Source organism: Emys orbicularis, chromosome 1 (assembly GCF_028017835.1).
Source record: "Emys orbicularis isolate rEmyOrb1 chromosome 1, rEmyOrb1.hap1, whole genome shotgun sequence".
NCBI classification, from domain to species: Eukaryota; Metazoa; Chordata; order Testudines; family Emydidae; genus Emys; species Emys orbicularis.
This window is the reverse complement of record NC_088683.1, coordinates 249,868,091-249,893,690: the sequence shown is the minus strand read 5'-3', so window position 1 is coordinate 249,893,690 and position 25,600 is coordinate 249,868,091. Positions and strand designations below refer to the sequence as shown.

The 25,600-nt window shown below is 42.7% G+C and overlaps 1 protein-coding gene across 1 annotated transcript in view; it reads right to left on the bottom strand.

Moving 5' to 3' along the window:
* NPAS2 (neuronal PAS domain protein 2) overlaps positions 1-25,600 on the bottom strand; it is a 92,050-nt gene that overhangs the window by 60,193 nt on the left and 6,257 nt on the right. Inside the window, exons 3-6 of the mRNA XM_065408342.1 lie at positions 19,267-19,358; positions 10,499-10,588; positions 7,154-7,274; positions 6,019-6,132 (exon numbers count right to left, since the gene is read on the bottom strand). Coding sequence (XP_065264414.1) covers positions 6,019-6,132; positions 7,154-7,274; positions 10,499-10,588; positions 19,267-19,358 — 417 coding nt within the window. The remainder of the gene's footprint in view (positions 1-6,018; positions 6,133-7,153; positions 7,275-10,498; positions 10,589-19,266; positions 19,359-25,600) is intronic.

The following is a 25,600-nucleotide window of genomic DNA, read 5'->3' as shown; positions in this document are numbered from 1 at the left end:
CCTTTGGCTATATTAACTTTTCTGGGTAATTTCCACTGAGCCATAAGCATCTCCGTCCTGCCTCCCTCCCTTCCCTGCTGCATGGACTCCAGACCTCACAAAGCCCCTTCCACTCAGTTGGGGCATAGGGGTGGGGACAAGGTGCTAGGAAGGTGTCTTGAGCCTTCCTTCTGCGTGTAGGAGGGATGTTCAACGAGTGGAGGACCGTTACATGGGTGGAGCCATGGGTATATGATCTGGATCATTGAAAAGTGAAAATAATTGTCAAACAATCAGCCTGTTGCATGCAAGGTGTCTGCACTGTATTATATGGAAGGGTCTCTGTAGCATCTCCAAGGTACCAAAACAAAAAAGCTCATGGCTGAGACTCAGAGCTGACTAGGGGATTTAGCCAGACATGCCACTGAAATTAGTGAGGGTTGTGTGAGTAAAACCTCTAGTTGGCTTCGAAAATCTCAACCTTCAGAATTAGATCACTAAAGTCCATCTTTACATGCTGCTCTAAGACCAAACATATCTCCTAGGGACGCAGCATGGCCTAGGTGTATTTGGCATTGGAGTGGGAATCAGGAGATGTGTGATTGTACAGTGCCCAACGCAATGGGGCTTTCATCTCAGTTGGGGTATTACACACTATTGTAATATAAATAATTAAAAATAATAAATGCACCTTTGAGGTTAATGAGCAGATACTTCAGGGAAGGTCACATGAAAGAAAATTAGTGACTTATTAAAAAAAGTTTTGAATAAGAGTATGTGAGGCAACATGGATCTAGTGAAACTTCCAACTTTAATGAAGGTTAAATGAAAAGGAAACATGGAAAAGATTTGTTAGACTGACTGTTCCTATCATGAATGTGTCTGACATTACATGAATCAGAACTTAACAATTACATATTCTGATCAGATACAGCCTGCATGAAATAAGCTGAAGGGGAACTCATATTAATGTAGTAGAAACATGAGGTCAGAGTACATTCAGTGAATATTTCCCAGAAAGAGCCAAAACAAGTTGCTAAAAACTTAGGTCAGAAACGGCATCAAACGACTAAAAAAAATAAGAGATCTTTACTAAAGGAAGAACATCCTCTACCAAGTCCCCATGCGTAAAAACATGTTCACTGCTGTCAAATGCTACAAGGAAAAACATTCTTGCATGCATTCATGAGGAATTATCTTTGCTAATTAAGCTTCATTTTTTCTTCTTCCTTCCCAGTGTACTTGGCTAATTGTTTTCCTATTCCTAGCTTTATTATTTTTCCCTTCAAGAACAACTTTCAAAGACAGATTCTGGGGCCGGGGAAGAGCACCACAGTGCAATTCTTTGGAATCTCTCTCCCCTCCCACTCCTCACACCCCTCTATCCTGGACATTTTGTCCAGGAGTGCTGACGTCGCATCCTGCTGAGGTGCCAACGTGTGGTTGGCAGAAAAAGGGAAACTGGCTGGAAAACTGGTATTTATTTAATGGAAAAAAGAATAATTAATCATTAGACCAGCAGGTCTCAACCCCATGGTGAGCTACAGAGCAATCTGAGTCGGTCACTGAAGCTGTTGTGTTTCCCTTACACTCCTGCTCCTGCAGGGCTGAGGGAACAGCACCAACCAAACAGCACGGCCTACTGTTTCATAGATTCACAGATTCCAAGACCAGAAGGGACCATTGTGATCATCTAGTCTGACCTGTGTAACACAAGCCACAGAACTTCCCCCCAAATAATTCCTAGAGCAGAGCTTTTAGACAAACATCCAAGCTTGATTTTAAAATTGCTAGTGATGAAGAATCCACAATGACCCTTGAAATTGTTCCAATGGTTAATTACCCTCATTGTTAAAAATTTACACCTTATTTCCAGTCTGAATTTGTCTAACTTCAGCTTCCAGCCATTGGATCGTGTTATACCTTTGCGTGACACACTGACAAGACAATTTATCAAATATTTGTTCCCTGTGTAGGTACTTATAAACTGTGTTCAAATCACCCCCTAACCTTCTCTTTGTTAAGCTAAACAGATTGAGCTCCTTGAGTCTTTCACTATAAGGCATGTTTTCTAATTCTTTAATCATTCTTGTGGCTCTTCTCTGAACCCTCTCCAATTTATCAACATCCTTCTTGAATTATGTCACCAGAACTGGACCCAGTATTCCAGAAGCAGTCACACCAGTGCCAAATACTCCTACTCGAGATTCCCCTATGCAGGCATCGAAGGATCACATTAGCCCTTTTGGCCACAAAGTTGCACTGGGAGCGCATGTTCAGCTGATTATCCAGCATAATCCCCAAATTTCTTTCAGAGTCACTGCTTCCCAGGATAGAATCCCCCATCCTGTGAGTATGGCCTACATTGTTTGTTCCTAATATACTCATTTACATTTAGCCCCATTAAAACATATTTGCTTGCGCCCAGTTTACCAAGCGATCCAGATCACTTTGAATCAGTGTCCTGTCCTCTTCATTATTTACCACTTTCCCAATTTTTGTATGCTTGGCAAACTTTATCAGTGATGATTTTATGTTTTCTTCCAAGTCACCAACCCATGTTGACTCGCATTAATTATTCTATTCTCCTTTAATTCTTTATTAATAGAGTCCCGTATCAGTCACTCCATTATTTTGCCTGAGATCAATGTCATACTGACAGGCCTTGGTCATCCTGTTTGCCCCTTTTAAATATGGGCTCAACATTAGTGTTATTCAAGTCTTCTGGAACTTCCACAGTGCTCCAAGCCTTATTGAAAATCAACATTAATGGTCTAGCGAGCTAATCAGCCAGCTCTTTTAAAACTCTTGGATGCAAGTTATCTGGACCTGTTTATTTAAAAATGTCTCATTGTCGCAGCTGCTGTTTAACATCCAAGATACTAGTGGAATGGAAAGATTGTTATCACCATCATATGACACTACATCACCTATTTTCTTCCCAAATACAGAACAGAAATATGTACTGAACACTTCTGCCTTTTCTGTATTACTATTGATAATTCTACCATTTCCATCTGGCAATCACATACAGCTCCCTCTGTACCAGGGAAGTAACAGCTTGGTAGCCTGCCAAGGAACAGAAAAGAGTTTTGCCAAGCAGTAGAGCCTGAATCTTGGGAGCACCGCTCCTGCCTTACTGAGCCTTCTCCCACGGAGCACAGCAGGAAACCCAGCACACTTCTGTTCACACCAAAAACTCAATGGCACTGAAGCTGCTGGGCCCTCTAACAACTCAGAGGCCAACCAAAATCAAGAAGAGAATGCTGCAGTTCTCCCCTTAACACAGATGTCGGTGAATGAGAACAGACACTGGATGGATTTTAAACAGCCACAACTTTATTAAACTTAGCACAAAGGGGGAGGGAGCTACCCACCTGTCACCTATACTCTCACATACCAGGCATTTTAAGTGGTTCCAATGTGGAGGTTACAGGGCTCCTACCATACAACCCATAACTTGGGGTAGACTCTCCACAGCCTACCCCTATGACTCAGATTCCTCTTCTGAATCCTTTCGCATACACACAAGCCCACATCCACAGCACCCCTATCCCATGAGCACAAGGCCTGTCAGCAAATTCTCAGGTCTTTTACTTCTGAGAACTGGCCCATTTATCTTTTTAACCATCCTAGAAACCTGTGAAGAACTAACAACCCTATCAAGTATTACCAGTACCCTGGGGGGACGTCTGTAATTACTAAATTCTATGACTATTTAACCTAACTGTGCCTCCAGGAGGCTGTGAGGAAGGCAAAAAAGCCCATCAGGCCTCTGCCAATTTGATCCCAATGGAACTAAGAAATTCCCTGGTGACTCCCTAAAACAGGCAATCAGTCAGAACCACAGCATCTGCTAAACACAGCTCCAAACCCACAGTTAAGGGGAGGCGAGGCAGGGCTGCTGAAACAAGAAAAACAGACGCCTAAGGACCCAGGCTAAGGTTTAAATCAGTTAAAGGGAAAAGCAAGAGACCAATCATCTTCTCTCCTCCTCCAGCTGATCAATAGGTCAACAGAGCCTCTGGAGGAGATAGGGCCACTCCTATTATCTCCAACCTGTGCTCTCCTGCTTCCCAATCACCACTGATCCCATAGTTTGAAGTAGGTGGGTGGCATTTTCCCGATCCCACATCTCTGCCATATGGAAGAAAAAGAAAGATTCCAAGAGATGAAATCTTGCCAAGTGGAGACAGAGAGAGGCAAAACTCCACCTATCAACCAGAAGGATCTGAGACAGATGAGAGGATGAAAGGGAGAAGAACGGAGGGAGAGATTTAGAAAAAGGGGCCATGAAAGGTGAAGGGGAAAGTTCTGGCGTTTTTAATGCTGGAACCTGCCTGGATTTAAATTTTAGCTAGGTCAGAAGGAAAAAAAAGACGAAGAACAAAAATGAATTAAAGCACAAAACAATACCTGCCAACATATGAAAGCTATAAATTGGTGCATTTGAGGTCTGAGTCAATGCCAATGAACATCTATGGAGATACTCCCGTTGACTTTAATGGACATCAAATCAGGCCCTTAGAGAGAACCTTTTAACACACTAAACTAGGGGAGAATTTTCCAGGGACAGACTTTTAAAAAGTTATTTTTCTGAACAATAGCAACTGCCCCTTATTAAAGAGCTATGTCTGTGTGCTGATATATGGTGTCATGGTAGGAAAATAGAGGGCAGTTTTAGGATCATGAATGGAGAAAAGTTGAGAATCTCTGTAGATCAATTGATCAAAAACTCTCCAAGTAAGAAATGTATCCTTATGCGTCATCACTGGAAATCAAGCTTCTGTTCTAGAAAGCTACACAGCTCAGTTTGTGTGTATGTCATTCTGCTAAATTTCACGTCATTCAGCACAGTAAAGAGAATAAACATAGAAAATAGAAAGGCAGTTTTATGTTTTTATATGAATAAACCCACAAATCACATGTAACTAAGTAAGAAATACATTTTACCATGCTGTATGTGCATTTCTGTTTTAATCATATGGATCAAGACCAGAAAGTTAAATGGGGCAGGAAAGCTTTTCATAATGTGGTGTGTGGCTTTTGGAAAGCATAGTGAGGAATTTTTGCAGAGGATGACCCATTTGGAACAATAACAGCAACTTCTGAAATACTACTCTTTGGAATTCAGACAAAATATCTAAGGCAAACTCTGCAGGGCAGGGGAAGAAGAAGTAATAATGAAGTGTTTCTTTTCTTTCTCTGAATAGCTGTATAGCAACCTATTTGTTAAAACACATTACATACAAATTATTCTTCATCCCTTGAAAAATTATCTCCTCAGTCTGAATATACTGTATTAAGGTTTTTGCTGAATTTAATTCTACCCTTCTTATTCTATAAGTACAGGGTACTGGGGACGGAATGCAAAACTGAACAGTTTGGGATTCATAGATCTGCTCCTTTGAGGTACTCAGTGACCCCAACCACCACTGAAGTCAATGGGAGTTGAGCCTGCTTGGCATCTCAGAGGATCCAGTCTAAATGCTTTAGTGGCCGCAATGGCACAAGGGGCAAATCTAACAACATGGCTGGGATTTCGTGGGAGCCTACAATATCATACGCTTTGTCATGAAGTGCTACAACATTTAACAACAATTCCCTGGAGAGGTGGTGAAGGGGAAAGTTCAGTAGTTTTTTTCAGCAATGGAGCCTGCGAGGAGTCAAATTTTCAGAGGTGAAAGTGAGCTTAGGGATCTTAATTTTATCCATTGTTAGTGTTAGTCAATGTAATCAAACTGTTCCCAAGCCTTTCACCATCAGACAAAGGTAGCAGATACCCAGAACAGGATAACTGGGGTCACAATCTAGAAGTGAAGTGCATTGACAGGGAGAATTTACACAGCTACTGACTTTACCGATATACATCTGGCGGTTACTAATCAGTTGCTAACTTCCATGTGAACTAAAATTCACCCCATAACGTTAGAAATAACCTTTTCAGTTAAAGTCTGTCGGTTCTATGTAACCACATATATTTTTTTTGCACAGATAAAATGTTTAGTAACATTCATTCACACAAAAGTTAAGGCTTACCATTGCTGTAAGACCGAAAATTTCCTATAAATTTTATGTATTCATATGTTGGAAATTCCTTCGGGTTCAAACTTCCTCTCAGAAGATGACAGTAAAACTCTAAATCATTGTCAGCTGGATTGTTAGAAAAAGGAGAAATAAATAAATAGGCTATTTAAACTAAACACGAGTGGAAAATTTGGTCCCAATCCTGCAACTAGTTGTGTATGACTACACTCGCTCAGAGCCCCACTGAGCGCAGTCCACCAGCATGCTAATTGCAGGATTGAAGCCTCTGTGAAAAGAACCCTAAATAAATCCAGAATGTTCAACACTCCTAACAGATTTTTTTCTCATGGCTGATTTGCAGAATTAGGGCCTGACTCTCCACTCCATTATGCCAATTTTATTAAAGGAATTACACTGCCATAAACCTGGTATAATGGAGTGCAGAATCAGGCCCTTAATTTAAAACCCTTATTTATTTCGGTTTTTCTTTCCATAATTCACAGATTTTTCATGTCTTCTGTTTGGGGGGAAAACTGTCAATTTCTTTTAAAATTAACATTGGAATAGCAGAGGGTTTTCTATATAGTAGATTTTAAAAAAATTGTGTAGATTCTATTGTCATGTGTTCCATATTTTTTGCCTCCCACACTCTTAGAGCTAATTTAGATGAAGTATGTGAAAGGATTATTTATGAAAAAAAGTTAAATGATAAAATAAATTCGGATTAATTTACACATATTTCAAATGTAATGTAAAACACAGGTGTGCATCACTAGAGTATCTATGGACAGAATATAACTGTACTAGGTTCAAACATCAATTAAGATGTGATTTGTTTCCACTGAACTTTTCTAAAATTTCCATGGTCAAACCTGTTTTCCTTAGCTCTCCCCTAAGACACGATATTTTATAATTAACATAGCTGCAAGCAGTCTTGCTTTAGTAAATAAATGCAATGAATCTAGTTTGAAATTGAACAGAAGCATCATTCCTGGTGGCAACATTTGTTTCAAAATGAATGAAAATATATCTAAAGATGCAAAATATTCATACTGACATATATCACAGAGAAACTCCACCCTTGCAAGAGAGAAATCTTCTCTCTCCCATGCTTTTTGTTTAGTGGGAATGATAAAAAAAAACGTACTCTTTAGGGAATCTGATGAGGCAGAATCTGCCATAAGCATACGAGAAGATAATATTTTATAAACTTCTGAATGTTCCTGTTCTGGGAGGAAATTTAACAAATTCTGATCCATGACGTCACACTGCAAAGAAAAGAAAGTACAAATGATCAAAACAAAAAAAGAGTGGAATTCTCATTCTCTACCAACCTGCCATTTTCCGCAATTGGGACTGAATTTTATTTGCGAAACCAAACAGAAGGCCCAATTTTCATAAGCAGCTGTTTAAACTTTCCATGCCCATAGGCACTTAAATACACAAAGTGCCAGATCCAAAGCCTATGGAGGTCAGTGGGAATCTTTCTGTGGTCTTCCATGGGCTGTTGTTCTGGTATAAAATAGGTAAGTGGGTACACAAGTTAGGCAGACACTTCTTAAAATTGTGCTCTGTATCGTCATCATCAGATATTATACTGAACAAAAGTAGTACACGCTGGGCCAAATCCATCTCTGGTGTAACTCCATTAACACTTGTGAAGTTCCCCTAAGCTTGAGTTTTCTTCATTAGAATTAAACCTCTAAAGGTAACCCATTCCAAAGGAAGTCCCTGCTGATCATATAGGGCTAGACTGTGGAAGAGAGGGTGTAGTGAGCCTTCCCACCTGCAAAGCACAGCCACAATTGCAGTTTCTGAGCTTTGGGATGTGCAGTGACTGCCTCCAGGAGCACAAACCAGTAAAGGGAGGCAGGGAAGAGGTGGGTCCATGGCTTTGCCCCTGCCTATGTCCCCCGTCCCAGCTAGAGCTGGTCAAGCAAACGGTAGAGGAGTGCTACACCATCCAAAGGGACAGTGCAGCACGTGAACTCCCCTTGTGTTCATAGGGGAGCTTTGGTAGGGATTGTGCATCCTCAAGCACAATCCCGTCTGGATTGGTGGGGCTCTGTAATGCCACCAATAGGCCACTGGCTTAACTGCACAGTCTGGCCCACACTCTGTATGTCTACACAGCAAAGAAAAACCCACAGCTGGCCCGTGCCAGCTGACTCAGGCTTGCGGGGCTCAGGCTGCGGGGCTGTTTCACTGCTGTTCAGATTTCAAGGCTCAGGCTGGAGCCCGGGCTCTAGGTCCCTGCAGGGTGGGAGTGTCCCATCTTTTTTGTTTTGTGTTTACACAGTGCCTAGCACAATAAAGTCATAGAATCATAGAATATCAGGGTTGGAAGAGACCTAAGGAGGTCATCTAGTCCAACCCCCTGCTCAAAGCAGGTCCAACCCCAGCTAACTCAAAATCAAAATCCATACCTAGAGCTCCTAGGAGCTACCACAATATAAATAATAATGATCCATTTCCATATTTGGGATTGGATTTCAGACAAGGTTATCATGCTAAAGGCTAATAGGGCGAGGAAAGAATAACCAGTTTACAGTTTTAGATCACAATTCAGGAAAGTATTTAAGTACCTGCCTAAATACGTCCTTATTGAAATAGGGTTTAAGTCTCATTGACTTCAGTAGGACTTAAACACATGCTTAATTGCCCTTCCTGAGTAGGAATGTTTTCCTGAATTGGATCCCTAGTTTCCAGTAGGATTCAAGAGTAGAGGGGAAAGCAATGAAAAGCATTTCCTTAACACTGAGACAAACATCTGAAAAACCTTGAAAACTGAAGAAATTCTGTGGAAATCATTGGGCCCAACAGACCGTAGGACAGCAAGAGGCAATCTCTCTGCCCACAAATGACAGAAAGATTATTGAACTCCTGCACTGTGGAGGACTAAAGAAAAATGAAGTAGGTGGTTTTAGCTTGAGCTACTTTGTTACTGTTGCATAGCAATATTCCTACGTTCACCACCAGGCCTCCTTATTTCATGACATTGTTTCACCTAAGGAGAAAATAATTACTCATCGTATTATAGTTTAGTGGAATATGTTAGGTATATTTTGTTGGATGGAATATATTTAACATATTTGGCTGAATGGCGAAATGAGCGTAAAACATAATTACAATTTTCCTAAGCAAAAAAAAAAAAGCATGTGGAATAAAAGTGCTTCCTGTTGCTTCTGGCTGTGTATTTATATGGAGACTGAACTACTAAAAATGAGTGAGGATTAATGCCTTAATTATCATACCATCTGTCCCAGTCCAGTATCACCAGCAGGAGCAGAAAAAACCCAACTCTTCTCCTCTGCTCCCCACGCTAGACACAGCATAGCACAGGAACATCTTTGGGACACGAGAGCCAGTAACCAATCCCCCCCAACACACAGCCACATAGAGCAGCAGCTCCACCACTCCCACCTTCCTGGGAACAATCCTTAAAAGGCCTGCTTTCCTTTGGAAGGCACCAGACCAGCAGCAGACCTTCACAGCCCAACAGCCTTGTGACATCAGTCAACCAGTTCAGGATCTGATCCTATTCCACTGAAGTCAATAGGAGTTTTGCCCTTTATTTCAATGGAGTAGAACCAGACCTTCAGTGCACATCTCAGAAGGCCATCATCACCAGCAGCACTATTCCCCATCAACTATAAGTAAGACTGTGATTCTGTCACAGAGGTTGCGGAAGTCACGGATTCCATGACTTTCCGTGACCTTCTTGTCTTCCGCAGCTGCAGTGGCCGGTGCGGCTGGCCTGAGCAGCATCAGTCCTGGGGGTAGCCTTGGGGACTGTCCAAGCAGCAGCAGTCCCGGGGACGGCTGGAGAAGCGGCCCTGGAGGCTGTCGGGAGAGCAGTCCCCAGGGGCCTCGGAGCAGTGGGCTGTCAGGGCAGTCAGCCCCCACTGCTGGAGTAGGTGCCTCCCAGAGCAGCGGCACCTCAGGGCCCTCCAGAGCAGCAGGGCCCCAGGAGAAGATTTAGTCATGGGTATTTCTCATTAATTTTTGTTTATTGCCCAGGACCTGTCCATGACTTTTACTAAAAATACCCGTGACTAAATCTTAGCCTTAACTAGAAACCATTTTATATTTTTCCTAGAAACCAAAGATGGAAAAGAAGTTAGGTCATATTGTCCCTCTCCGCACCAGAATATCCTTCAGAGCTTTGTCTTGTCTAGTTTTAAATGTTTCACAGCAACAGGGAACTGAAGTGTATGAATCATACTAAAAAAACCCAAAGATCACTGGTTGGATATTTTTAGAAATTATAAATTTTTAATTTTGATGGGAAAAAGTCACAACATTTTCATCTCCCCCCCCTTTTTAACCAATGCTAGAAATAAATTGGGGGCCCAGTCCTGCCCCCAGAGTGAATATTCATAGAAATCAATGGGATTACTACTCACAAGAATAAGCACAACATGCAGGTTTTGGTGTTTACAGGATTGACCCATAATTTGTATCTGCAAAAGAGTGTGCAAGAATTACTCACGGGTAAATGTCCAAGTAGAGGTGTAATACTGTCAGAAACATATACAATGGTTCCATCTGTTGTGACTGCTATAAGGAAGCCATCTAATGCCTAAGAGAAATGCACAAGTGGAGAGTTCTTTAACAGTAGTATGGGCTTTTATTAGTAATTCTCATTGTACATTGATCAAAACCTTTTACCTCACCACCACATTATTAGTAGGTTGTAGGAACATTATCTCAAGTTGCACAACAGTAATTCTCTGATTTCACAGTCTTATCTCACTTATACAGTGTTCTTTGTAGTTCAGCAAAATATACTAGCTGAGACAACAAAAGGCTTACAAGAATATTTCAAATATCAGTTTTTAAATTAATAATAATGCAAAATGGCTAAGCCTGGATCCTTGGAATTTATTAAAAAAAGTTAGCTCTGTGTAAATATCAAAGTATCATGAAAGGACGCAGTGCTATCTCAAATAATAATTACCCACAAAATTAATCTGTTTGTATTAATGTAACATTGTATATTACTATGCTTTCATGTAAATAAAAGCAAGAGAAATGATCAAATAAGCTTTAGCTTCAGATTTAACTGAGTGACTTATTTTAAAGATCATGGTATTAGATTATTCATTAGTGGTACAATTCACCTTTGTGCAGAGAGCCAATATAGCACTTGAGCATTACTTAAATCCCACACAGCAGCAGATTCTCCAGCCCTGGGATTTAAGTGGGGGCACCAGCCTTGTACCAGCCCTCTGCATCGGAGAAAATATCACCCTAAAATATTTTATCATGTAAAAATATTTTGCTCATAGCCATATCTGAAATCAATAGCCTATTCCGTCTCAAGCTAAACCTTCTAAGTGTATCTAAAGCAAGGCCTCATCTACTACTCCAACAAGGAGAAGCAAACAAATAAGAAGCACTTACAATATTTGGTCAAGTACAGTATTAAATTCATAGCTCCAGTCCTGCTCCCACTGAAGTTGATGAGCCAATAGCAAAACTCCCATTGACTTCAGTGGGAGCAGGTCTGGATCCATAAATCTATCAATCAAAGTTCTGATATTGGTGCCAGTCACCTAGGGAGGTGGTGGAATCTCCATCCTTAGAGATTTTTAAGGCCCAGCTTGACAAAGCCCTGTCTGGGATGATTTAGTTGCTGCTGGTCCTGCTTTGAGCAGGGGGTTGGACTAGATGACCTCCTGAGGTCTCTTCCAACCCTAATCTTCTATGATTCTATGATCATTATTGGAGCAACACAAATGTTACAAACATTAACTAATTAGAATAAGGCTCATACATATGCTATTGGAGAGATCTGTTACTGTGCAGGTGTATTGCAAAAAGCCAGATTACTGTGACATTGAGGTCATAGGTTAAATGCAAGATCTTATTGCAAATCTAGGGAATATTACCTTTTAATGATGTTATACTGCATGACCTCCAAATCATGACAGTCTAGGGGTAGATCCTGTGAGATGCTCAGTACCTTTACGTCCCATTGACTCCAATGAGAACTCAGGGTGACCTGGCACCTCTCAGGAATTCCCATATAATTCAAGACATTTTAAAAAATAATCAATATTTTTCAATAAATAAACATATGTCTTGGTTGCCAGAAGTGCTGAGCACCCATGCCTGCTTACATCAATGAGATCTTCAGGTGCTCCAAACCTTTGACAATCAGGTCAATAATTTATACCTCAGTGGAAGACTATGTTCACTAGCTCTTATAGTTAGTTTGGTTCTGTTAAATTTAGGTGCAGATAATATTTTTCTGTCATACATTTAAAATATTTTCTAAAAGCATTAAAGCAATTAACCCAGGAAGGAGAACAGTGGCACTGCAGGGCAGCTGGGTTATGCCTGTTACTATGGTGAGGTGTTTTGTATTAAGTCTGTATTTAATATCTGATGCAAATCATACAAATTAACTCACATTATAATTCTGTGGGGAAATCAAATTAACATATGCATATATAATTTTATTTTACTTATTTGAAAATAGTCCGTCTAACATTAATATGGTGTCTCTCTCATCAAAGGTTATTCAGCTGTAAAAATTACAATTGTACAGATATAAATTAATACTGTTCCCTTCTAAATCAACGACCAAATTCCCATGGTGCTTAAACTTAGACTTAGAATCTCCTGTGCCTACTGGCACATGAGTCAACCCATTTTTCCCATCACTGTCTGTCCAGAGCAAGGTGTTTGATTCCTTCGTAGGATGTCTCCATGCTGGCAGCATCCTTTTCAATCCTCCTGTGATAGGTCATTCTTTGTCCTCCATCCCTTCTCTTCCCTCCAGGTGGAATCCAATCTAAGATGTACCTTGTGCTTCTGCCACAGGGTCGCATGATAACATGGTGAAATCACTGTGGCAGTGTCTGTCTAATTATTGAGTCCACAGTCTGCTGAACCAGGGGCACCACACTTCCACATTGTTCACACAATCTCTACAATGAATTCCCAGGATTCTTCTTAAACAACATGGTGGAATCCATTCAGCTTCCTGTTGTGTGCTTCCACATCTGCCACATTTCTGAGGTGTGGACGGTAGTGTTGGAAGGACAATAGCATTGTACAATCTCTTTGTAGTGTGCAAGATACATCATCTTCTTACTCTTCCAGCTGATTGAAAAACAGGAAAATGAACTTCTGGTTTTACTGTTTCTTGCCTTCATTTCTTTAGTGAGCTGGCCCTTGGCAGATATTGTACTTCCAAGATAGACTAAGTCATCAACTCTTTCATACTCTTCTCCTTCAATTTCACATCTGCCAGTGTTGATAGCATTCTCTCCTATCTCCATAGTCTTGATCTTCTGTGTACTGTTTCAAAGTCCCACTTTAGCAGCTTCTGCTTTCATGCTCTCAAGAATGGTGCAGGATCAGGTCATTATCAAGACAGCAGCCATTTCACTGCAGTCAAATACACTTTGGGGTTTTTTTTTGAGCCATTGCTTGCAAAAAGCAAGCTTTTATAGCTGGACAAAGAATATTTTTAAACAGAGTCTTGTCCAAACATAGTAAGTTAGGACTTGTTTGGGTGACCAAGCACAGAGAGAGAGAGAGAGAGAGAGAGAGAGAGAGAGCGCGAGCACGCAGTTCAACAGGACCTCCCAATATCTACTAAGCACCGGCTCATGAAGAATCATAGTGCTATCTTCTATTGGTAACTACCCTACAAGAAAAGTCTGCAAAAAAGGAAAGTTACTTATCTTGTAATAACTGGAATTCTTCGAGATGTGTGGTCCCAATGGTTATTCACTGTGAGTGCACATGCGCTCCTTGTGCCTAAGATTAGAAGATATTTCAGTAGCAGTATCTGTTAGGCACCTCCCTGTGCTCCGGTGGCAGGTGTATGCATGGGCGAGAGGCCACCTATGGGATGGTGGTGAACCAAAGTTGTCTTGGCCAGCAACGTGCTAACAGGATTACTGTTGTCTCAACCTGCTTGATCTTCCTGAGGACACCAGGGAATAAGGGAATGGGAGGGAAGGCATACATTGGTGGGTCCAATCACTATAAGAAGGAATCCCTCTGGAGTTGTGCCTGTGGGCAGCTTAGGAGCATTATACTAGACACTTTCTTGGTCGCTTGGGTCACAAAGACGTCCCAGGATGGAACGAGCTCCACTACCAGAAGAAGTACTGCATGGCCAAAGGGTGGATCTCCCCCTCATGATCTTTATGGAAAAAGCCTGCAGAGGCTGTCTGCCAAGACGTTCGTTACTGCCAGTAGGTGCACTGCTGAGATGGGGATCTGATGCCGGATGAACCAGTTCCAGAGTTTGACTGCTTCCATGCAGAGTGGGGCAGACTTCACTCCTCCTTGTTGGTTTATATAAAATATTTTAGTCATGTTGTCTGACATGAGTTCAACATGTGCAATACAGATGAAGGGAAGAAACCTCTTGCGAGCTTCATGCACTGTCCAAAGCTTGAAAAGATTGTTATGCCGTTTGGTTTCTTGTAAAGTGCAGGATGGTCTAGATGGTCATCCAGGTTAGCTTCAGTCAAGCATGGAGGCACCCATAATTAATGTCTTTTTTTGGTGGTAGGGGAATAAAGGAACCCCTATGCAGACAGTGTCTTTGATTTCCCACCAGGTGAATGACATTAGGGTGTTCTGAGGAAGCAAGACTCATTTGTCAAGGGTGTCCCTACTTGGAGTGTAAACCATCCACAAACATGCCTGAAGACACCAGAGGTACAGACTTGGGAAGGGTGTCACATAGATCAGTGGTTCTCAACCTTTTTCTTTCTGAGGCCCCCCCCACAACATGCTATAATCACGGCCCAACTGTGCCACAACAACTGTTTTTCTGCATATAAAAGCCAGGGCCAGCGTTAGGGGGTAGCAAGCAGGGCAACTGCCTGGGGCCACACACCACAGGAGGCTGCGTGAAGCTAAGTTGCTCAGGCTTAGGCTTCAGCCCCGGTGGTGGGCCTCGGGGCCCCAGACTTCAGCCCCAGGTGGTGGGGCTTTGGCTTTCTGCCCTGGGCCCCAGCAAGTCTAATGCCGGCCCTGCTTGGCGGACTCCCTGAAACCTACTTGCGGTCCTCCAGGGGGCCCCAGACTCCTGGATGAGAATCACTAATGTAGATGCAGGAATTCATATGGCCTGGAAAGAACCAGGCAGGATCGGACTGCTATCTAGGGTATGAGTCGAAGTTAGGTGGTGAGATCCCTCATCGTGAGGAATGTATCCTGACTTAAGTACGCCTTGCCCAAAATCGAGTTCAGATTCACCCGGTTAAATTCTAAAACTTGTGTGGGGCCTGAAGTGGACCTTTCTAGATTTACCTGAAGTCCCAAGAAGTAAAAGCGATTGCATCAGGAGAGGACCGCCATCTGCGCCTCCTGATACGACTGACCTGTGAGCAGCCAATCATCAAGGTAAGGAAATATTGGGCTGTCTTACAGATTCAGACTTGCTGCTACCATGGAAAGTGCCTTTGTGAAACCTCTTGGGGCCGCTGAGATGCCGAAGGGAAGAACTCTGAATTGAAAGTGCTCGAGACTCAGCGTGGAGCGCAGGAATCTCCTGTGTCCTGGATGAATGTCTATATGAAAGTAGGCATCCTTCAAATTGAGAGCCGCAAACCAGTCGCCTTTCTGTAGGGAGGAGATTATTAAGATCAAGGTGGTCATCCTGAATCTCAAATGGGCACATGAAGACATTCAGCTGTCTGAGGTGTAGGATGGGTCTCCAGCTCCCTTTCTTTTTGAGGATGAGGAAATATCTGGAGTAAAAGCCTTTCCCCCTGAGTTGAGGAGGCACAGGCTCTATCTAGCTGGATTTGGGAGCCCTCCTCCTGTGTGTGAGTCCTCTTGTGAGAAGGGTCCCTGAAGAAGGACAGGGAATGGGATTTTGGAGAAGGGAAGACAGGAATTTGATAGTGTCGCCAGTCGAGAAGCTGTTGAGGACCCATTTATCCAATGTGATGTGATGCCACATAAGGAGGAAAGGGGCCAGGCAGCCCCCAAAGAGTGTGGGATAAGGGCAGTGCAGAGAAAGGGCAGTGCGAAGACTTGTTGGTGATTCTCAAGCATCCTTTGTTGGTGGGAGTCTGGGACTAAAGAGTGGTGCATTTACCTGCTACTTTGCGCCCTTTGATGTTTCCAAGGAGGCTCACAGACCCTTGGATGACAGAAGGGCAGAGGGACAGGATGGAGGAGGCAGCTGGGAATATTTCCTCCAGGGTGCCAGGGTACAGTTCCCCAAAGAGCAGAGTGGTGTGTGACAGTTCTAAAGGGAATGAAATGACTCATCTGTTTTCTCGCTAAACAGGTTGTTACCCTACAAGGGGAGATCTTCTACTGTTGCCTGGACCTCCTTGGGGAACCCCGAGGATTGCAGTCATGCACCTCATGATGACCGAAGTCGCCATGGAATGAAAAAACATATCCGCTGCATCCAGCAACACTTGATGAGATGGTCTGGCAACAATTTCCCGTAGTCAAAGATGGCCCGGAATTGGGGCCTGGCTGAAATTTGTTTTTCCTACTGAAGAGATCTAGTTCTTGTCATCCTGGTCTGAAGGGGTGGGCCTAGGTTGGAGCAGTTTGTTATGCTCGTTGGCAGCCTGGACCTGCAGCGAATGTAGCCTCAGAGTGAAGGTACCCTGCAATAGGAGCACTGTACTGAACTTCCATGGAGGCACCAACCACCTGCAGCAACACCTTCTGCTCTGGCACCACAAGCCTAATCCCAGCCCAGTTAGGAGGGGTGGGCAGACCCAGGGAGAGGGTGGCTGGACAGTGAACCCACCCTGCACTCACCCCACAGTGGGAGCTCCTGTTCCATGGGGCTGGGCCCAGCTTCCCACTCCAGGCATTGCAACCTGTTGCTTTGCCCCCAGACACCAGGCTGCAATGCCACTCATGCAAATTTGGCCCAGCTGGACCAAACCTGAGATAGGGGTCCTGTGCCAAATGCAAGTGAATTCGGGTCTGATTTCTGAGGGTGCAATTACACCCATGGACCCTGGCTAAAGCCTCCCCGACCTGGACCACTACAGAGTTCAGGATGGGGTGGGAACACAAATGTACTTTTTCTCCACCGTTTTCGGGGTCAGAGTGCACTCGCTGGGGGGTATCAGATATTGGCAATGACGTACCTTCCCTCGCTGCAGCCCCCAACCTGCCTGCAGGCACGACAGCCGTGGGGAGAGGGGGCTGCAGCCTGGATGCGGGGGCTTTCCAGGAGGAGGGGAAGCTGAGGGCAGGGCAGCAACAGAGAGAGGTACCGTGCAGCTCTGCGAGCTCCCAGCTGAAAACCCTGGCATCTGGACTGCAGCCCCTTTCCCTGCCCACAGCCTCCCCACCCAGCCTGCAGCATCAGTACTCCAGCAGGGGCTCCCCCACTGGACGGAGATGTGGGGCCCCCATCCCCATGCCTCCTGTGGGGTCCCTGAGCACAGGCAGGTTTGCGGGGCTGAAGCCAAGGAAGACATGTCCCAGCCCTTCCTTCCCTAGCTCCAGCCTCACAAACCTGCCTGCAGTCAGGGCCTTTCTTCTAAAAGAAGTTCTCAATAAGTGGCATGTCACTGCCAATATCCAAATCCTGTTAACACTGAAGTCGATGGTATGGTATGGTATGGTATGGTATGGTATGGGATGGGATGGGATGGGATGGGATGGGATTAGTTTCTGGCAAAATGTTGCTATTAACTAGAAGTTGTTGATATCAGGGTTGCTGTCAAGTGGCATCCACTGTATCTAAGAATACAATACAAGAAAGTTTGAGTGGGAACACTAGCAAAAAGCTGCAAACACTGAGGGGTTCCCTCTCAGACCACAAGTGGTAGAAAGGAATTGGAGAGGTGGTCAGTCTGCAGCACCCCTTGTACTCTCAGTTTCGAGCAGGAGGTGGGGTAGGGTGCAGGCATGGACTGGTGGACACTTCCGGTCTCAGGCACACGGAGTGCATTCCAACCCACAGAGAGTACCCACAGGGACAAGCACTCGAAGAAGAACCCAAGTCATCTGTCCATTCATTTGTTTCCACCTCAAGGGAATATTTTTAATTCAATGTGAAGGGAGTTATGTGTGTAAATTCCTGTGCACTGAAATGAGAATCTACAATTATGCCAGGCAAGTGCAAATGAAGTGTCCCTTAAAAACTGGCCTGCAACATTCACGAGTGCCATAGAAAAACCCAAGACAGATACAACAGATGCAAACTAACAGCTGTAACAAACAAAACTATTAGTTAATTATTTCCATTTGCTTCAAAGCATGAGCATTAACAGAAAGGGAAGTTAAATATTTAAAAAGAAGAAAACTTATCATGAAAAACTAAAAGGTAATGTGACCAAATAGTGGCGCCTCAGAGAGAATTTACAGCTACCCACTCCCAGGACAGGATAGTTGCTCCTGCTGACTATTTGTATCTCCCTGCACCCATACAGTGAATCACGTCCATTCACACGTTTTTCTTCATACTAACGTCCATAAATCACAGCAGAGAAAACAAATACGCAGTGAAAACATGTTATTAAATGACACTCCAAAACCAGATAACCTTTACATTTTTAGTATCAGAAAAGACAATTAACAAAGCTGTAGTTATTTATAAGATAGAAAATTACATTTTGGCAGCTCATTTGGATTTCATATCAAACCTACACAAACATCATTGAGTCATTTCCCTAAAAATCGCTGCTAGTTTTAGAAACTCCTATGGTATAATTTAAATGTAATTTAATAGAATATAATTGCAAAGTGCTTGTGCTCCCTATTATAATAAAGATGTCTTTGAAAGGAACTTTGGAAATGATTGCACTGGCAGTATTAATGGCGTCAAGTCAACAGGGGCTGTCATTTTCTATGTTTCTATAATACCTAGCACAATAGGGTTGTGGCATGGATGACCTTTAGGTGCCAATGCAGTATAAATGTTAAATAAAATAATAATAATATATATACAAAAAAGGAGAGATATGGCAAGCTTTCTCTTTCCCTATCTTATATTTGTAGCAATAAAATGTAAATCATAATTTGAATTTATTTTATGTATTACATTTAATATGTGTGTGTAGCATTTTTTAAAAAGTGGATTTCTATTGACTGCAGTACTTCGGTTACTGCAGTGTCCAAGCATGGAATGGAACCCCATGGAACCGTATTGGTTTCCAGTCTTTTTGTTTCATGGTGGCTCTGCTTTATGGTCAAGTACAATAAAATCTAAAGTTCTTCTCTTTTTGGCATCACAGACATATTGTTGCTCTAGAACAATGTGCACATCCATAGCAAAAGTATATGCATTTTTACCTCCAACATCAGCTGGGTGAATTCTTCATTGCTGAGAAACGAAGGCTTCCAGTCTTGTTGAATTTCACAAATCTCTGTCTGTGCTGAGACTTCTAAACAAATAACAACATTACAATTTTTTTTTAAAATCCAAAGAAAAAGTATATTTTGCAAAACTTTATACAAACTGCTGCTAAGGGATGTAAATATTTTGTATCACTTGAAATGAATAGAGATTTTCAAGCATGGGTCATGCATGCAGTGCAAGAATATGGAGCTTATGAAGAATATGGCCATGTCCGGAGGTCCTTACTCAGTTTTCATTCAGCCAAACCCCATTGTCTTCAATGGGAGTTTGCAGTCAAATGGCCATTGTTTTCAATCAGTGCGTTACCTAGGTGAATACTGAATAATAAAAAAAAAGGCCTGAGCAAAATTAAAATCAGGATGAGGATTAGCATATATCAAATATGTAGTTACGGTTTACTGAGTTTCAGACTCAGGATGGGAATGACCCAGGGCTAGATTTTGGCCTACAGCCACAACGCCGAGTAGGGGCAGTGAAAAGCATCCTTGAGGAAGCTGGAGGACTGTGCCTTAGAAACCACAATCGCTTCCCCAGTTGCTTGGTGCACAGGTGGAATGTACAATTTACAACATCTCTTGTGATGGAGCATCCTTCTCCCCTCACAGCATCTCCAGCCAGCTCCACAGTGCAGTGTAGGCCGGAGGATGGGGGAGCAAACCAGAGCTTCACTCACAAAAACCAGTTGGAAAATGCAATCTCCTATCCTTTAAAATAAAAATCTGACTGTGAACCTGTCTGGTGGTTTGATGGTGGCATTCTGTTCCGCCACATGGAAGCACCGTCCAATAAACACTCCTAGGGCACTCGTCCCTTGTAAGTTTTCACTCGGAGAAGTGCAAGTGTATGATAATTATAAATCACAGCTCTGTAGTTAAGACTGAACCCAAATGAGAGTTTGTTGAATAATTTATTTCAAATAACATTTCCAATTAGTACTGGTATATTATGGACCTCAGTGGGTAAGTAATGTAAGAATGTATTTGTCAGATAAATTATTTGATTCATTTCTCAAAATTTGCCTAATATTCTGTTCAGTATTCACCCAGCTCTAATAAAAGTACACTTGAGCACTAGCACTGCTGGTCCAGTCGAGGGTAAATGTGGCCTCTCTACTCTACTCAGGTTCACCTAATCTATCAACATTTATAGAGCACTTAACACCACGTTCTCTCTGTTTCAGGAGACTGACCACAAACATAAAAATGGCTGAATGATTTAAAAGGCAGTAAACCTATAACAGTGTCTGTGTGAAGTGTCTCATGGAAGTAAACCAAAGCACGCACACAAGCACAGGTTAGTGCTTTTATCAGTGGAGCTGCAGCAGTCTGTTTCCCACTAAATTAACGTTTTCAGCATTGCTGGGGTTGTCTTGATACCACAATGCAGTGGCTTTACCGGCCCAGAATGTTCAGCAGATGGCTGGGGGAAAAAAGGATCAGCTCCAATCAGCTCTTTATTATGTACCCTGCAAAATGCAGAATATTTTACAGTAGATACTAGCATGGAAAAAATGGCATATTTGAAAAATCAATTTCTGGAAGAATTATTTGAATTTTGGCAAGCTTCCTTGGATTAATAGAAAGAGACTCTTTCTTGAGCAGGAAATCTGAAAATTGATCTGCTTTTCTGTTATAACTAAATTATTGGTTTAGAAAGCTGAATGTAAGAGAAAATAGTATTGAATACAACAAATAAAACTATCATATGCAGTGTGGATAAAGCAATGTTTTTAAACTGTATTGTTTGTTTTGTAGTATGTTGCATATCTACTATTGATTTAAACTTTTAAATAATAGATTTTTGTCTGAAAAGTATTTTTCTTTCTTTCTTTTTTTTTAAAGAGTACAAAACCAGTAGCAATTCAGTCCAACCTCTATATACAATCATAGGCTGTTTACTAAACAGAGAACAATCGGGTAAAAGAAAGTAAAATGCCTTTTTTGAGTAAATTATTGGCGCTATCTGCTGCTTCATTTACACTTATTCAGTTCCTATGTGGTTGTTCTTTAGTTGATTTTTTAAAGTGTGCATATTAACATCTTCCTTTACTCTGCCTTGGGCAGCTAAAAAGAAAGATATATCATTACGGTCACCAAAGAAGCTGTAAAAGAATAACAGATATAATGAAACTTTCAGATGTCTCAATCATGCCCTCTTGCATGAAATCATCTTGTCTATGGCAATATTTCATTAAAAGAAAACCATCACTGCAATAACAGATTAACTATCATTCTTTCCTCAATTATTTTGACATTTGTGACTTAATTATGTTGGTGTCATGATGTAAGAGTTTTATCTGCTTCTTCATTACACCCATACGTCTCAACTCTGAGAAGGTGGAAAGATTGTCCAAGGAATAAAAGAGAGCAAAGTGGCATAGACTAATTCACTAGGCCCCAGTCCTGCAAGCTGCTCTGTGAGGTTGGACCCCTTCACCCATATGGAGTTCTAGTGAAGTCACTGGGATTCCAAATGGGCTTAAGGACTGTCACATCTGGAGATGTGGCCCATTTACACTGTTCCAGAACTGTGTATACACTACCTGAGCAGTGTAAAGAGGCCTTATCAAATTAGAATCAGTCCCTACTGCAGACATGCCAAACCCGCGAAAAAAACGCAGAAATTGGGCTTGTTTTGAGTTGCTTGTTGGCTAGTTTTTGGCTTGTAGCTTGTTGCTTGTTTGGCTTGTAGCTTCTTGCTCGTTGTAGCTTGTTGCTTCTTTTTTTTGATCGGCTCCCAGCAAGCTGGGGCAAGAGGGGGCAAGCAGGGGCAAGGGAGGGAGAGAGTCAGGGTGCACAGCGGGCCCACCACAGTCCCCGACTGCACGCCAGGGGGATCTAGTCCCATAGAGTGTTGGGGTTCTTAGGAATTGGCTTGTTTTGGCCTTGTTTTGAAATGGGATTAGCTTGATTTTTGGCTTATTGTGAAAGTCAGGGAGCTTATTTACCGCATGAAAGTTGGTAACTGTGCCCTACTGTCAAAGTTGGCTTAGATTACAAGTGATACGGTATTCTGGTGCTCTTAGTCTTGTTCCTGATTTGAGGCTGATGTGCATGCATAAGGGAACCCTCCGTGTGCAGATCTCCCCCATTGCAGTGGTTCTAAACCAGAGGTACATGTACCCCTGGGGATACGCAGAGATTTTCCAGGGGGTACATCAACTCATCTAGATATTTGCCAAGTTTTACAACAGGCTACATAAAAAGCACTAGCAAAGTCAGTACAAACTAAAATTTCATACAGACAATGACTTGCTTATATTGCTTTATATACTATACACTGAAATGTAATTACAGTATTTATATTCCAATTGATTTATTTTATAATTATATGGTAAAAATGAGAAAGTAATCAATTTTTTCAGTAATAGTGTGGCTGTGACACTTTTGTATTTCTATGTCTGATTTTGTAAACAAGTAGTTTTTAAGGGAGGTGTAACTTGGGATACGCAAGACAAATCAAACTCCTGAAAGGGGTGTAGTTGTTTGGAAAGGTTGAGAGCCACTGCCATCCTGCAAGGAACTTGGAGCCTGCACAAAGCCTTCAAGTGAATGGTCAAGACTTCCAGATCATTTCCCAAGATCTCAAGGGCTCTATGATTTGTGGGGGCTGAAGCATCTGGAAAAATCATGGAGCAGGTCCTCAAGGAATCAATTATGAAACACTTAGAGGAGAGGAAAGTGATCAGGAACAGTCAGCATGGATTCACCAAGGGGAAGTCGTGCCTGACTAACCTAATTGCCTTCTATGAGGAGATAACTGGCTCTGTGGATGAGGGGAAAGCAGTGGATGTGTTATTCCTTGACTTTAGCAAAGCTTTTGATACGGTCTCCCACAGTATTCTTGCCGCCAAGTTAAAGAAGTATGGGCTGGATGAATGGACTGTAAGGTGGATAGAAAGCTGGCTAGATCGTCGGGCTCAACGGGTAGTGATCAATGGCTCCATGTCTAGTTGGCAGCCGGTTTCAAGCGGAGTGCCCCAAGGGTCGGTCCTGGAGCCGGTTTTGTTTAATATCTTTATTAATGATCTGGAGGATGGTGTGGACTGCACTCTCAGCAAGTTTGCAGATGACACTAAACTGGGAGGCATGGTAGATACGCTGGAGGGTAGGGATCAGATACAGAGGGACCTAGACAAATTGGAGGATTGGGCCAAAAGAAACCTGATGAGGTTCAACAAGGACAAGTGCAAAGTCCTGCACTTAGGACGGAAGAATCCTATGCACTGCTACAGACTAGGGACCGAATGGCTAGGTAGCAGTTCTGCAGAAAAGGACCTAGGGGTCACAGTGGACGAGAAGCTGGATATGAGTCAACAGTGTGCTCTTGTTGCCAAGAAGGCTAATGGCATTTTGGGCTGTATAAGTAGGGGCATTGCCAGCAGATCGAGGGACGTGATCGTTCCCCTTTATGCGACATTGGTGAGGCCTCATCTGGAGTACTGTGTCCAGTTTTGGGCCCCACACTACAAGAAGGATGTGGAAATATTGGAAAGAGTCCAGCGGAGGGCAACAAAAATGATTAGGGGTCTGGAGCACATGACTTATGAGGAGAGGCTGAGGGAACTGGGATTGTTTAGTCTCCAGAAGAGAAGAATGAGGGGGGATTTGATAGCTGCTTTCAACTACCTGAAGGGGGGTTCCAAAGAGGATGGAGCTCGGCTGTTCTCAGTGGTGGCAGTTGACAGAACAAGGAGCAATGGTCTCAAGTTGCAGTGGGGGAGGTCTAGGTTGGATATTAGGAAACACTATTTCACTAGGAGGGTGGTGAAGCACTGGAATGCTTTACCTAGGGAGGTGGTGGAATCTCCTTCCTTGGAGGTTTTTAAGGCCCGGCTTGACAAAGCCCTGGCTAGGATGATTTAGTTGGGAATTGGTCCTGCTTTGAGCAGGGGGTTGGACTAGATGACCTCCTGAGGTCCCTTCCAACCCTGATATTCTATGATTCTATGATTCTATGATCTGCCCATTTCATGGGGTATGAGGCAGGGGCAACCCCACATCTTTGGTAGAACCATCAGCCTCTGCAAGGCAAAATTTGCAGTATTCCACCCTAGCCTCAGGATTCCTTCAGCAAGAGGTGATCTGTCTCTAAACTTTGCTCACATCACAGATGAGTGGTACAATTCAGCACATTTATAGTTTTTGTTCAGTGGCCCCCAAGGGAACAGCAAGGGTTAGAGATCAGTACTGAGATATAATGGTAGAGCTGGCACGTTTTTATGAGAATAAAAATTCACCCTTCAGATATATTTTAAAATAAATGTCTGGCCGTCATCACTATTCAGCAGCTGTCTTTATTGTACTCTTCTATGCCAAATTTGCAAATGGCCTCAAAATCAAACAAAATTTGCACCTACATGTTATGCAAATGAAAAACTGGTATTTGCTTGTGCACATTGGGTAGAAGTCCCCCAAATTTATGCAAGCAAATATCTGTGAATACAATTTATTAAACCAATTTTAAAAATTAGGCCCTTAATGTCAGAATTTCCCATTGTACTACACTATACACACATTAGTTCTGCGCTCCCCTCCTTTCTTCACCCTTCAGCCTGCTTGGTGTGATGGCACATGGATCCAAGTGCCAGAGAAAAAATGATCAATATTTTACAGCCAGAAAGAATGACATGTCATCTTTCTTTAAGATATTTTCTGTATAGAAAATTATTTAAATTTGCAACCTTGAGCCTTCACTTTCTCCAATTTTTTTTTTTTAAAAAGAATGCTTGATGGATTTTCATCTGTTAAAAGGTGTAGTGGGCATGATGAAGTAGAAACTGAGACCTAGGAGAGACAAGACTATGGATGCTGGCTTAGTAGCAGGTTGGCTTATCCAGGGAAAACAACCCCACTCCATACCCACCAGGAATGTACAGAGGCACACAGGCAAGCTTCTCATATGATAACTCCCCTATCCCCTATCCTCAGAAGCTGATTCTTTTTCATACTCAGGGCCCACAGTGTGCAGGAGTCACAGCCCCCTTTCACAATACCCCAGGAGGGAATAGACTGGCTCCCTACATCTACTTTTAGAGAAGCTAAGAAAAATATTTCCCCCCTCCAGTCAGAAGTCTGTTGGTGTCAGGCGAAGGGAGCTTCCTCTTTCCCTCCTGATCACTTTTTTGTTCAGAGCACAAGTCCCTCCCCTGCTTAGCTCACAGGTCCACTTCAGAGCTCTGTGCCCTTTGCATTTCTTCCCTGGCTGCCTGATATTCAGTCAGCTAGGGAGGCACACATCCTGTGCCTTAGAACATCAAAGGACTGA